This window comes from Cibotium barometz, chromosome 34 (assembly GCF_041138505.1).
Source record: "Cibotium barometz isolate CiBa-2024 chromosome 34, ASM4113850v1, whole genome shotgun sequence".
NCBI classification, from domain to species: Eukaryota; Viridiplantae; Streptophyta; class Polypodiopsida; order Cyatheales; family Cibotiaceae; genus Cibotium; species Cibotium barometz.
In genome coordinates, this window is record NC_141079.1 from 50,296,260 (window position 1) to 50,309,149 (window position 12,890).

Genomic DNA, 12,890 nt, shown 5'->3' on the forward strand with positions numbered 1-12,890 from the left:
TTTAAGAGACTAAACTAACCTTCATCTGAATAAACTAGATAGAAGGAAAACTATTACAGACTTAACTTGAAGAAATCAACGCTTTTTTCCTAATTAAATCAGGCACAGCCGTTGATCTATTCATTTAAGAAGTCTTCAGGCTTTTATTTAACTACTCGAGTTCTAAGCGTATTCTTATTAAACAATTTTATTATTAAAACTCTACTGATTCCAACCTTTGGGCCCATGGGTTAGCCACCGTCCAACCACTGGAATTGGTAAAACCAGACAAGTACTCACCCACCCATAATTGAATGCCTTTCTTAACTTTAGCTTTAGAAAACAGATACACACACACTCCTCTTTAAAACTTGAACTTATAAAATGATCCATTGAACAAACAGTTATTGATTACAAATATTTATCACTCAAAATTTCCATCCAGTTCCTTGTTTCTCAAAAATAGGTATCACTGTGGACTCTCCGTCTCGTCGAGACCAGCTGGTCAGTCAACAAGATCCAGTAACAGATTACAATAAATTTTTTTATCATACATATATATCTTCCACGACATACGCATGGGTGTCCTAAGCACCGTGAGCTCGTGCATCGCCTGGTCAGAACCCTCCAGGATCTTCCTTAGGTGTCATGGCACTTCACTCAGGGACCGCTTCATCGGCCCTCACCCATCGTACCGGAAGCACACCATTTTTTTCACCATACCGAGGCTAGTCAAGACCTGGGCAGGTTTTTGCTGCGTGAGCCGTCCTTTGAACACATTAGGAACTCAATGGAGTCTTCTTGGGCCCTTTAATTTGGACGTTTAGTGAAATGCTTAAAATGCTAATCCATCTTTGACCAAGCCTAGAGGCCTAGTCCTAAAAGCATATATTTGATTTTTCACAAAAACAAAGAAAAATGAAAAAAAGGAGATATTCTTAGATCTGGCCACCTAGGTGACTTTAAAGCTTTGTAATGGGCTGTCAGTCAGTTATCATAGCCTTCTCTACCTTTTCGAACTCCAAACATTCCAAAAATTCATCACTTTCTTTTCCCCTTTTTTGTGTGTGCACTAGATCTCTTTCTCTCTCTAAATCCTCTCTCTAAAACACCCTGCACTCCTTCTCCATGGAAAAAAGCATCTTTCTCTACTCCAAAAGCCATAGCTAGTAGATCTGTACTCCTAAATGAGCCTTCTCTCTCCAAACCCACAGTAGTAGCCATGGCTTGCAAGGAAGAAGCTTACCATGAGCATTCTCTCTACAATACTTGGTCCTCTCTCCATAGCTAGCAGGTTTGTACTCCTAAATAAGCCTTCTCTCTCCAAACCCACAGTAGTAGCCATGGCTTGCAAAGGAAGAAGCTTACCAGGAGCATTCTCTCTACAATACTTGGTCCTCTCTCCAAACCCACAGTAGTAGCTATGACTTGCACAGAAGAACCTTTTCATGATGTATTCTCTCTCTATATTGCTTAGCAGCCATAGCTTGCACTAAAGAAGCTTCCCATGATGCATTGTCTCCTTTGCATTTTTGTCTCACCATTGCCAACCCTCTCTATGTTTCTTTGGCTCCCTTTCTGGCTTCTTTCTCTATCCACAATGCAGCTCTAGAGAAGCAACCCTCATCTCCATTCTTCCCATTATTTTTTGATACCATATCCTGTTCCTTCCACTCCTATTCAACCCAAGCTTACAAGCCTACTTTCTTGTAGATGGCACTACAAGACATCACCAATAAGCCTTCTAAGATCCGCCTTCAGGTTGATTTGGAGACAGAATACGCAACCCTACGCAGTAGGCATGTTGCACCCAATATTTCATACGATCATCTTCGCATGCAAGGAGCAAAGGCCATTGATCTTTGGATTGATGGAAATCTTTATCCACCAGATCCAATATCTGGTGCCCCTCCACCATTCAAAAGCATTACAAGTTTTTTAAAGTTTGTTGGTGATGGTTTCAATGGGCTTCTTGGCTATTGTAGGAGATTACACATGTTGTGGCTAGATGAGGCAGCTGGAAAGAGGCAAACACAATTTGCCTTCGACCAGCTTCAAGCGGCATCGACTAAGCAGATCAATAGTTTGATGCAGAGGATTAAAGAGCTCTCAGAGGAGCTTGAGGTGCAGAAGAATAATTTAGCGGATCGTGTGCGCACAATAAATCAATTTACCGATAATTATGTTCGTCTTCAACACTCCACTCGTAATCTTCGGCGTCGTGTTCACCATTTCACTCACCTTCCCATTGGATATCACGCAAGGCAAAGAAAACGTAAAGCTGTTGGGTTACTTTCTAAGATAGCAGGCGCATGCAAGAGGCATAAACAAACAACCAGGTAAAATTTTTTGTAGGAATTATAGCAACTTTGAGAAGCAATTAATGAATAAAGCATCTCTCATGGGTGACTCTTGCGATTGTAGGGCATGTGCAGCAGCTATACTAGAATGTAACAACGCTGAGGACAATGTTAATGTCTCCCTTCTTCAGCATGTCCTTCAGGAGAAGGATATCATGGAAATGATAACAGGTTCTGGTAATGATAAGCTGCGGGAGACCCTTCGTCAACATTTCTTGAAGGAAATCAAAGAAATTGTCACACCCAAAGAGATGCTTGATATATGTGACTCAGCAGGTATTAGCCAGAGAGGTTACAGAGCAATGTACAGGTCAATCACTTTAGGGTTGTGAGCAAAGGGAGTTACGCAATCCTTGCTTCCAACACTTTATAGCTTACAGATGGCAAAGAACTGTGCTAATGGTGATATTGCATCCATGTTTAATGGTGGGTACAAGTGGGTGGAGGATATTATGCCAATGCCAACAATCAAACCCTTTGAATACAATGCATATAACAATGTCTACATTGACATGGAAGTGCTACAAAAAGCAATGCCTTTTATATGAGGAGAGTACAACAAAGCTATAATAGCTCATATGGGATACCTTGATTAGGTGACTTGGCACTCTAGCATCACTCATTTCAACACTGTACGTCCTTTAACCTTCACTTAGTAATCATTTATACTCAGTTACTCTCTAGTTACATTATTCATCTCCTACTTTAGCTACATCTTCTGAGCTTGGGTGTTTATATTGTACATCTTCACACTAAGGTGTACCAAGTCTCCTTAGACATTTGCACATTCTGTATATGCACAATCATAGAATTTCTTACACTGACAAACAACCAATATATCACCTTTCTGGCTCTTTCATGCCATGCTTTATATGCATGCATCTGTTATGGGGTTGGATATTCTTCAACAATGTCTGGCTCCTTTTCATCACCTGTGATAAACTCCCAATATCCTTTTCCAATCATAAGGAAATTGGTCATCCTAAATTTCCATGCTTAGAAACTATTCTTGTCACTCTGACAAGCTATCAGACGTCTGTACTTGTAGCAACTAAGTACTTTTAACAACTTCTTTACTTATATTAACTTGTAAACTTTGACAGTCATCACTACTGTCCTATGATCAAAATTTTGATGTAACTTTTTATTGAACCATAAATTTGACATACACAATCAAAATTGACACTTTCACAGAGTGTATGTGATAAACTTGGGGAGCCAAAATGGGGTCCGAAACACACCCGAATGGGGCCGTAACACACAACATTATAGTTGAAAAAGAAAATTGCACACAATATGATCTTCTTTCTTCACACAGGAGGATGTCTCAAACTGAGATGGTGACTTCCCTGTTTGCCTGTAGCTCTCACATCTACCAAAGCTGTTGCTCCAAAATCAAAGAGAGAAAGAGATGGAAATATGTTTACCCGTTTCCTTGCTTTCCTTATTCTTGCCTCAACTCACACAAACCGGAGCTTTGATACCATAAAGAGAATGCGGGGGAGAGGAGTCCTTGCAAGCAAACACACACACAAAAGAGAGCAAGACACAAGAGAGAGATGGATGACTGAATTTTCTTCTATCTTCTTCTCTCAATCTAGTATATCATAAAGATAAGAGTACATACTAAAAGATAAAGTTCTCTCCTACTAAAACATATAAGCTCGGTCCATGGTGTGAACCCGACTATATAAGTTGGCGCTATAACTATGCCACACTCTAGTAATCCAAATTGGCTGTCACACAGTCTATCATCCACTGGCGGCATATCAACTATAATTTCACCAACTGTGCCAAGGGCATCAGTGCAAATGCTATCACTTAGGTGGATCATCAATGTCCATAGCACTAGTTGAGCTCGATATCTCAACAAGACTAAGGTAAGCTCTTGAACATGCAGCACGGACGGAATGTGAGCCTTCGTATTGGATGGAAAGCAATCTCGTCGTGTTCAAGATCTTAAGTACCTTGGATGAGCTTTGCTTGGATCTTTATGGACAACAAGCACTATATATGGACAATGTGCACCTAAGGACAACTACAATGCAAGCGGGGGATAATGTAATACACCTTATGGTGGACCGAGTAGTGGGTTGTCCTTTGAACTGACCGCCAACTAGCACTAGTATCTTTGCTATATATATGTGCATAGAAAAATCATCATTCTAACGATTAGAGACTACATTTGGTCAAGGAGAACTGCAATAATGTTTGGGTTGTGAATTGATGTCTTTATATCTCAGTCATCTTTTGTACTAGAGACACTTTTTTCTTGTACATAATTCAGAGCAATAGTTTAGGACTCATGTGTGTTATATATGTGAAAACTTCTTTTGATAGTCTATGGTGGCTGTTTCCTTGATAAAAGCAGAGTACATCTGTAAAAAAAGAAGTAACCAAAGAAATCATGTAGGCTTGAAATTTACAGCAACATTCTATCTGAGACACATTGGCCTGCATAGGACGAAATCCCATCTTCCATGACATAAATAAACACAACTAGCCAATGGATGTGTAGCCTAGCATTGGGCAAAGAAGGGGGAAGTCCTAGTTCAAATCTCCACAGGCTTCCTCGATATATCTAGTTGCTACTACAAAAGGATCTACTCAAGGAAACAATTTTTTTCATAAAAATAAACACATTAACTCAATACATTTTATTAAAGTATGAAAACAGGTCATTCCTATGCAGTATCACACAAGTGATTGATTGTAGGAGGATCCAGATGTTCTCTCACAAAGCCACTCAATTTGGCTCGTCATTTGATGTGTGTGTGCAGGAAAGTAAGGTCAGGTTGATATGGAAAGGCATGAACAGAACATTGTTGCTCACTTTCATAGTGCTCAAACTCATAGCAAAAATATTTATGGGGCTACCCCCCTGAAGTGCCTACTTATTAGGCACATCAGCTTTTACAAGGCCTTATTGAGAAATTCCACCCTCTTAGACTCTAGAAATCTGCTCAGATACCAAATTGTAGGTTAAGGTAACGCAGAGGCAAGTGCAACATGTGAAATCTGAAATCTGTCACCATGAAGCTGGGCCAGCCAGTCTATACCAGCAAAGGCAGCATGCTTCAGAGAAGAAGAAGCTCCAGCATTTTAACCACCTTGGCATCTGTTGCCTTCAGTTTCCCCTATTTTGTACCAACAAGCAACTTCTCAGGGGAGAGGAGGGGTAAGGGCGTTGCACTCCCTGTAATGAGGAAGCACTATGATATCCTTCTATGGAATGGCAGCAAGGTGCCAAAAGGGTATGAAGAAATCATACTTGAAGTCAGGAAATGATTTTGGCAGGAATGGCTTCATTGACCATCTAAATTGCAGGACTATTGCAGTTCGCTAACTTGCCTTGGCCTATAAACACCACAACTACCCCTCAATGGCCTGTTTCTTGCAGCCATTGCCTTTATTTTAGTCTTCTCATCTGCTGCTTCCTTCTCCTGCAAATTGGAGGCATCCCTGAGCAGTGGTTCATGCTCTCTAGTTTTGGCTACATGTCTATTTTAGTTCATTGTTGCCCTCGAGCTTTTGGACTTTCCTGAGCTGCTGTGTGCATGTACATGCCCCAGGATGGGACATACTCTTCCTTGGTAAGTGCTTTCATAGAGCATATAGCCCAGCCTCTCCCTCTCCTCCCTGTATCAGGCCTCACATTAAGGCCCACTCACCACATGAATGTCAGAGCTTTTTAATTTTCGTATTGCTCAGTTTGAAATTTTGCTTAGAAATATTTCCCATGAAAAATGAGTCCTGCCAATCTAGGACATCAATCTACTAAGACCCTTAAGCACCAGAACTGCATGACTACAAACCGTTTTAAGATTCCCCATGGAAAAATGAACCCTGCCAATCTAGGCCATCACTCTACTTCCATACCTGCCCATGAGGATAACCCAAGTGACATGATAGATTTTAGACGTTAGAACATATACTGCAGCTTGTCCATTGTCCGATATCACTGCAAAGGCCTCTTTTCCAAGCTCTAGGTTACCCCACTTTTGACAAGCTCCCAACACCATATTGAAAAAGTACATCTCCATGATTGCCTCAGTCTCATCCAGCTGTCCTGCATGGCTACACCTTTGATGCCAATATGTCACTCCATGTCATAACCCAAGTGACCATCTGCATAGATATTAGACATTAGAACATATGTTGCAGCATGTCCATCATTCAATGTCACTGCCAAATCAAAGGCCTGTTTTCCACACTCTAGGTTGCCCCACATCTGACAAGCCCCCAACACTATATTACAGGCAACCAGATCGGCTTGAATAGGTACCATCTCCACAATTGCCACAGCTTCTTCCAGCTGCCCTGCACGGCCAAGAAGGTCAAGCATGGAGTTACAGTGCAACAAAGTTGGATTGATCCCAAACTCATTGCTCATAGCTTCAAAACACTGCTGACCCTTAAGCACCAGACCTGCATGACTACAAACCATTATAAGACTAAGGAATATACCCCCTTTTGCTTCTATGCCTTCGATGCTCATTTTCTGAAGCATATCAAAAACAATCTCCACCTCTGCTTGGCGGGCATATCCTTTAATCAATGCATCCCATGTCACCAAGTCCGTTATGGGCATTGCATTAAACACCTGTTGAGCATCAACCATGCTTCCACATTTGCAATACATGTCAACAAGAGCAGTTGCCAAAATCACTTCATCGATTCTGTGAATAAGGGCATGGAATTTCTTACCAATTTCAAGGGCTGCCATGTCACCACATGCTTGCAGGATGCTTCCAAAGATAACAGTGTTTGGTAAGAGACCTTGCTCTTGCATTCGTGAATAGAGTATTACAGCTATCTCCTCTTCTCCTTGCTCAGAACAGGACAAAATTGCAGCATTCCACAGAACAACATCTGGAGAGAGACCCTCCAGTTGCATTTGCTGGAAAAAGTTGAGTGCTTCCTTTCCAAGCCCATGCTCAGCATATCCAGAAATAAGTGCAGTCCACGAAACAACATCTTGATCATGCAGCTTATTAAATGCTTCCTGTCCTTCTACGAGTAAGCCACATTTGACATACATATCCACCAAACTGTTGCCAATACTAGGATCTATTTCAAGCCCTTTCTTAAGAACTTCAATATGTAATTCCTGGCCCCTTTCTATGAAGCCTAAGCTGCTGCAGGCCTTCAAGCTGCAAACATATGTGATAACTGTTGGAGACACGCCCTCTGAAAGCATCTGTTCAAGACACCTTAGCACGTCCTCCCCACTGCCATACTCAGAATACCCTGTGATTAAAGCATTCCATGAAATTGCATCTTTAACTAGCAGCCCATCAAAAACTTCTTGTGCTTCTGCAAGTGAATCACACTTAACATAAGCATCCACTATAGCGCAGCCAACAAACGGATCCTCTTCGTATCCCTCCTTGACAATTTGGGCATGAATTTCATGGGCCTTAATGACTCCCATGTTGCCACAAGACTTCATGCTGCAAACAAAAGTAACCTCATCTGGAGGCACCCCTTCCTGTTGCATGTGTTCCAAACAGTTCAAGGCTTCTTTACAGAATCCATGCTCAGTATATCCTCCAATCAAAGCATTCCAGGACACTGCATCTCGAATTTGAAGCTCGTCAAATGTTTCCCGTGCTTCTGCAATTGAGCCACATTTGACATACATATTGACAATAGCAGCTCCGATGTATGGATCTCTTCCATCTCCCTGTTGAGCAATCTGTGTGTGTATTTCTCTTCCCTTGTTTAGAGCTCCGGCACTGCCACAAGCTTTCAGTCCGGAAACAAACACCACCTCATCCGGAGAGATGCCCTCAAGTTGCATCTGTTCTAAACAGCTCAGGGCTTCCTTAGATAACCCATATTCAATATATCCTGCAAGTAGAGCGGTCCATGTAATTACATCTCGATTTGGCGATTTGTCAAAAACTTCTTGTGCTTCTGCAAGCAAGCCACATTTGGCATACATGTCTACCACAGTGTTGGTGAGCAACAGCTCACCTTCATACCCCTGTTTGGCAATCTCAGCATGTATTTTCTGGCCACTTTTTAAAGCTCCAATGCTACTACAAGCTTTCAAGCCACAATTCAATATAACAGGATCCAAATGCATGCCTTCAAGTTGCATTTGTCTCAAACAATCCAGTGCTTCCTCACCAAGGCCGTTCTCAGCATAACCTGTAATGAGTGCAGTCCATGAAACTACATTTTGAGCTGGCAACTTGTGAAACACATCCTGTGCTTCTGCAAGGTTACCACATTTGGCATACATATCCACCAAGGTGCTGCCCACAAAAAGATCTCTTTCACATCCTTCAATGGTAATGGCAGAATGTATTTCTTTCGCATTCTCCACGCACCTATGCTTACCACAACCTTTCAGTAGAGCCACATATGTATAGTTGCTGGGTTGTATACAATCCTCCCGCATTTTCTGGTATAGGCTAAGGGTATGCTGCAGATTACCGCATCCTACATACCCTTGAATGAGGGAAGTCCAAGAATGCTCATTCCGATGCACCAATCTGTGGAAAACCTGCTGAGCTTCAAGGATACTTCCACATTCCACAAACATCGGAACAAGATAGTTCTCAAGCATCCCATGATCCTCCATCCCAAATTCACATAGGCATGCATGCAAGTGCTTTGCGTGTGCAAGAGATTCCCTTTCCCTGCATGTTTGCAAGATGGATATGAGATTCTCTACTGAAGGTGGCTCAGGCATCCAATTCAAAGAAGAGAGTGGATACTCCAAGCTGGACATCTTCCTACCACTGTTGTGACGCAGATGGTGTGTTGCATACACATCAAAAGATACTCCAGGATTACAGGTAGTCATGAGATTGGCAAGGTGGTAGAGGCCCTGGCCAAAAGTGGTTACAGCGTAGGCCTCCGACCAGGAGACGCCACAGACATGCAAGTGGAATATGTGTTCACCCTGCAGCTGTCAATGTGGAAGAACAACTCTGGATCTTCAGTGCCATTCATGGCGCCTGGCTACCCTCATAGTGATAATTGTTGGCATTGAGGGTCGCGTGTCGCACATGCCCATGTGAGACGCTGGGTTTGGTCATCAACAGCAGGTCTCCCTCCGTCTTGGGCGTTTTGGCCATTTGTTCCACACAGCAACCAAGATAAGTGCTTGAAAGGGTGATACCCGGGTGTGTGCGAGGCCTGTGGAAAAAACAATGGAAAAGCATCAGCCTCTGCACGGTTCACGGCCATTAATGCCACCAAGTGCCATTCGGCCTCCTTGCAATGCCACCAAGTGCCCATTGTCATTTTCTATTTATGAGATTTACTTATTTTTTAATAATTAAAATAACACTCGGTTCATTACATTATGTCTTTTTCTATTTATGAGATTTACTTATTTTTTAATAATTAAAATAACACTAGTGTAACTCTAAAGTTTTACAATTCATTACAATGTTAGTCTATGGAACATTTATTATATTTGCAATCATGATAACAAGTGCCCAAAGTCCTTTTAAAAAAAATAATTCATTAATTTTTGTACATACATAGCAGAGAGGCATGGTGGGGTTGAAGTGCTGGAGGAGGTGAGAGAGGGGCGTCGTAATGATCCTATGACTATGGGAGGGGAACTAAGAGGGGAGGTACAACGACTTGGGTTGTTCGAAAACCTTAGGAGGAGGAGGGATGAGCCTGTTAGTCATCTCTTGTCTGTACCATATTACACTGTAGGGAGTGCGGGCCAGTGTTGTGGGTGTGCCCGCTCATGTGTGAGTTTCTCCATTTTTCATTATTGTCCATATTTTCCCAAGTTTTGCTAGTTGTGGGGGGGCTCTATTTTTTGCCTGGTCGGTTGTAGGAGTTTTGCTGCTAGGAGGTGGCCAACTTGGTTATCTGATGGCTTTATTTTTTCCTTGGTCGACTGTAGGAGTTTTGCTGCCAGGAGGTGGCCGACTTGTTTATCTGATGGCCGACTTGCTTTTCTTTACTGGTCAACTCATCATTTGTTGGGGCCGACTTGCATCATCTACTCGCCAATTGGTTGTTATCCGAGTCGTGGGCTTTTCTTGGGGCTGTCGGTTTGTTTTACACTGGCTGACTAGCAACCCCAGGTGGTATATATACCACACTCCCCACGCCACACTTTGTTGTACCAGATATTGTGTATATAGTAGAGTTTATGTCGCACTTCTCTCTCCAGCATTTCTGCGTTTCTGTTCTAGTATGTTTTTGTCTCATTTTCGCTACTCATTCTGACATGGTATCAGAGCCCTAGGTACCGTCCCTTCACAAGACCATGAGAACCCCCGAGATGACAGATTTGCTCGAGATGGCAGACAAACATGTGAAGATCCCCACCCTCTTGACGTTCTCGGTGGACCGATAGTTGGACGAGAACAACCATGGCATCTGGAAGGTAATGATGGAGTCTATCTTGGAGTCTTATGATTTGGCTGATTTCATCATGGTTGGAGTTCTCAAAGTCGTAGGAGTCGGAAGCATGATAGGACTAGACTTCCCCCCGTCCACCAAGTTCAAGAGGAGGAGAGGAAAAGAATAGCTCGTGAGAGAAAGAGAGAGCGGAGAGCATGTCAACGAGCAACACCTTCCATTGGCGATGATCCAAGCCTTGCTCCTCCTCTTCCACTTCCACTTCCTCTCGCTCCGTCCTCTTTCCCCCCACTACCCCTTAGTTTAGATAATCCACATAAACCTGCCCTTCCTGAGCCCCCTTCCACAAGAACCCACCCCCCTCCTTTGGGTGCCCATAATGTGGATAGGAAAGACTTATCAAAGTCAGGGGCCCATCGTCGTGCCCATGCAATCTTCTAATCCTATTTATAATATTTGTTTCGTGTTTGAGCTATATTACTTAATTGATTTTTTATGTCGTAATTGTCTCTCTTGCTTACCTCACCAGATTGCTATTATGGTCCACATTAGCTATCGACATGTAGAGGCCCATGTAGATGGGATAGCAAGTACCCTCGAGGCCTATGTGATTATTCGAGAGTATCATTTCTATATCAGCAATGATCGTTCACATGATGCACATTTTGTGCAACACTGTTTTCGTCTCCATGATGATATTTTACGAGATTGTAGGATCACACGTGGCCAGCAATGGGTTTGGTCAGATGAATGTGGTGCACATTTTAAGTCATCCACGTCCGACTATGTGTTGCCCACACCTCTTACCACCATGAGGCATTCTGTTACATGTGACCTTGATACCAATGCATGTCCTTTAGATATCCCACATTGCTTCATTCACCTTGCGCTCAATCACACTTCAATCACACTAAACTCCGTGACTTCCTCCATTCTTTGAGGAGTAGTGGTTATATCAGGCTCCTTAAAATTAATCTTCAGTGGCCTCTTCGCATATTTACGATCTCGTACATGCACATTATACTCTGAAAGATGCGTGGCCTCATCATCAATATCAATGACCACAATGGTCTCTTGTGACATGCAGTTTCTTTGTCACTAGTTAGGGGAGTAGGTGACTTATTCATGGGTGTTCCTTAAGTTGTATGAGCTGTTTGGACCACTTGGGCTGGGCTTGTAGACATCAGTTTTGTTAGTTTCTCCAAGCTTAGTTCTGCTTGCCTTGAGAGTAAGATATTGCCTTAGTGTTTTGCAAAATTGCATTTGCCATATTGGTAGTAGATGCATCATAAAAGAGAAATCTTGCATCTATATCCTTCCCTTGCAAGCCAACTCCCATGCTTGCTTTCTGCTAGGTTTGTTCTTGGGGTATTTGGACCATTATTACTTCTCTCTACTATTTCATGACTGAACCCCAATGTATTACGCACACCTCTCACTAGCTCAACCAAGAGTCCATTATTGAAATACTCCTATCAATGATATTACCACTGCACCATCATTGACGTATTAATCAATCCTCTATTGATGCAGCTTCACTAGTAGGAGCCATGCACCAGTTCTTGCACAATGTTGAGATATTCCTATACATAACCATTGCGCCACCATTGATGTATTAATGTAGCCTCTACTGATGTAGCTTCACTGGTAGTAGGAGCCATGTATCACTTCACACATTGCTTTGTGCTCACCTTGCTTTGTGCTCACCTTGAGATGTGATGCACACATACTTTTTTGTGTGGGAAACCCATCCTTTGACCATATTTACATTGTCATTTGTAATATGATACCTTGGGTCATACACATAACAAGCAATGATCACCCAATTTGATGTTGGTCGCGTGTGATCGAATTGTATCCATGCATGTCGTAGGTCCCCAGAGTCGGTCTGTCACATTTGATTCACCAAATCCAACCCAGAAGTGGGACCAATGGTGGATATCTTGAAAACATAGCACTTCTCACCTATGGACCCTTTTCCTAGGAACATGCTTCCATGGAAAAAGTTGTAAGTGCACTCTTGTTTCAGTCTCAGAAGTGCATCCAAGCCAAATCTCTCCTTAGAAGGCCGGTGTCGGGCTGTAGTTATAATGACCTCCGAAACCTAATAATCAAATTGTTCAAGTTTCACACTTCACTTATCTAGATTTTTATAACTCATTTACAAAAACATAACTGTCCAACTAATTTAATTTACCAGTTGTC

The 12,890-nt window shown here is 42.3% G+C and overlaps 1 protein-coding gene across 1 annotated transcript; it reads right to left on the reverse strand.

Moving 5' to 3' along the window:
* Positions 1–5,073: 5,073 nt before the first annotated feature.
* On the reverse strand, positions 5,074–9,537 carry LOC147619147 (pentatricopeptide repeat-containing protein At4g13650-like). Its single transcript, XM_086774327.1, has 2 exons — positions 9,090–9,537; positions 5,074–8,989 (listed from the first exon to the last, which is right to left on the reverse strand). Exon 2 carries the CDS (start codon positions 8,929–8,931, stop codon positions 6,439–6,441), a length of 2,493 nt encoding a protein of 830 aa, XP_086630453.1. The 5' UTR covers positions 8,932–8,989; positions 9,090–9,537; the 3' UTR covers positions 5,074–6,438.
* Between the last annotated feature and the right edge of the window lie 3,353 nt (positions 9,538–12,890).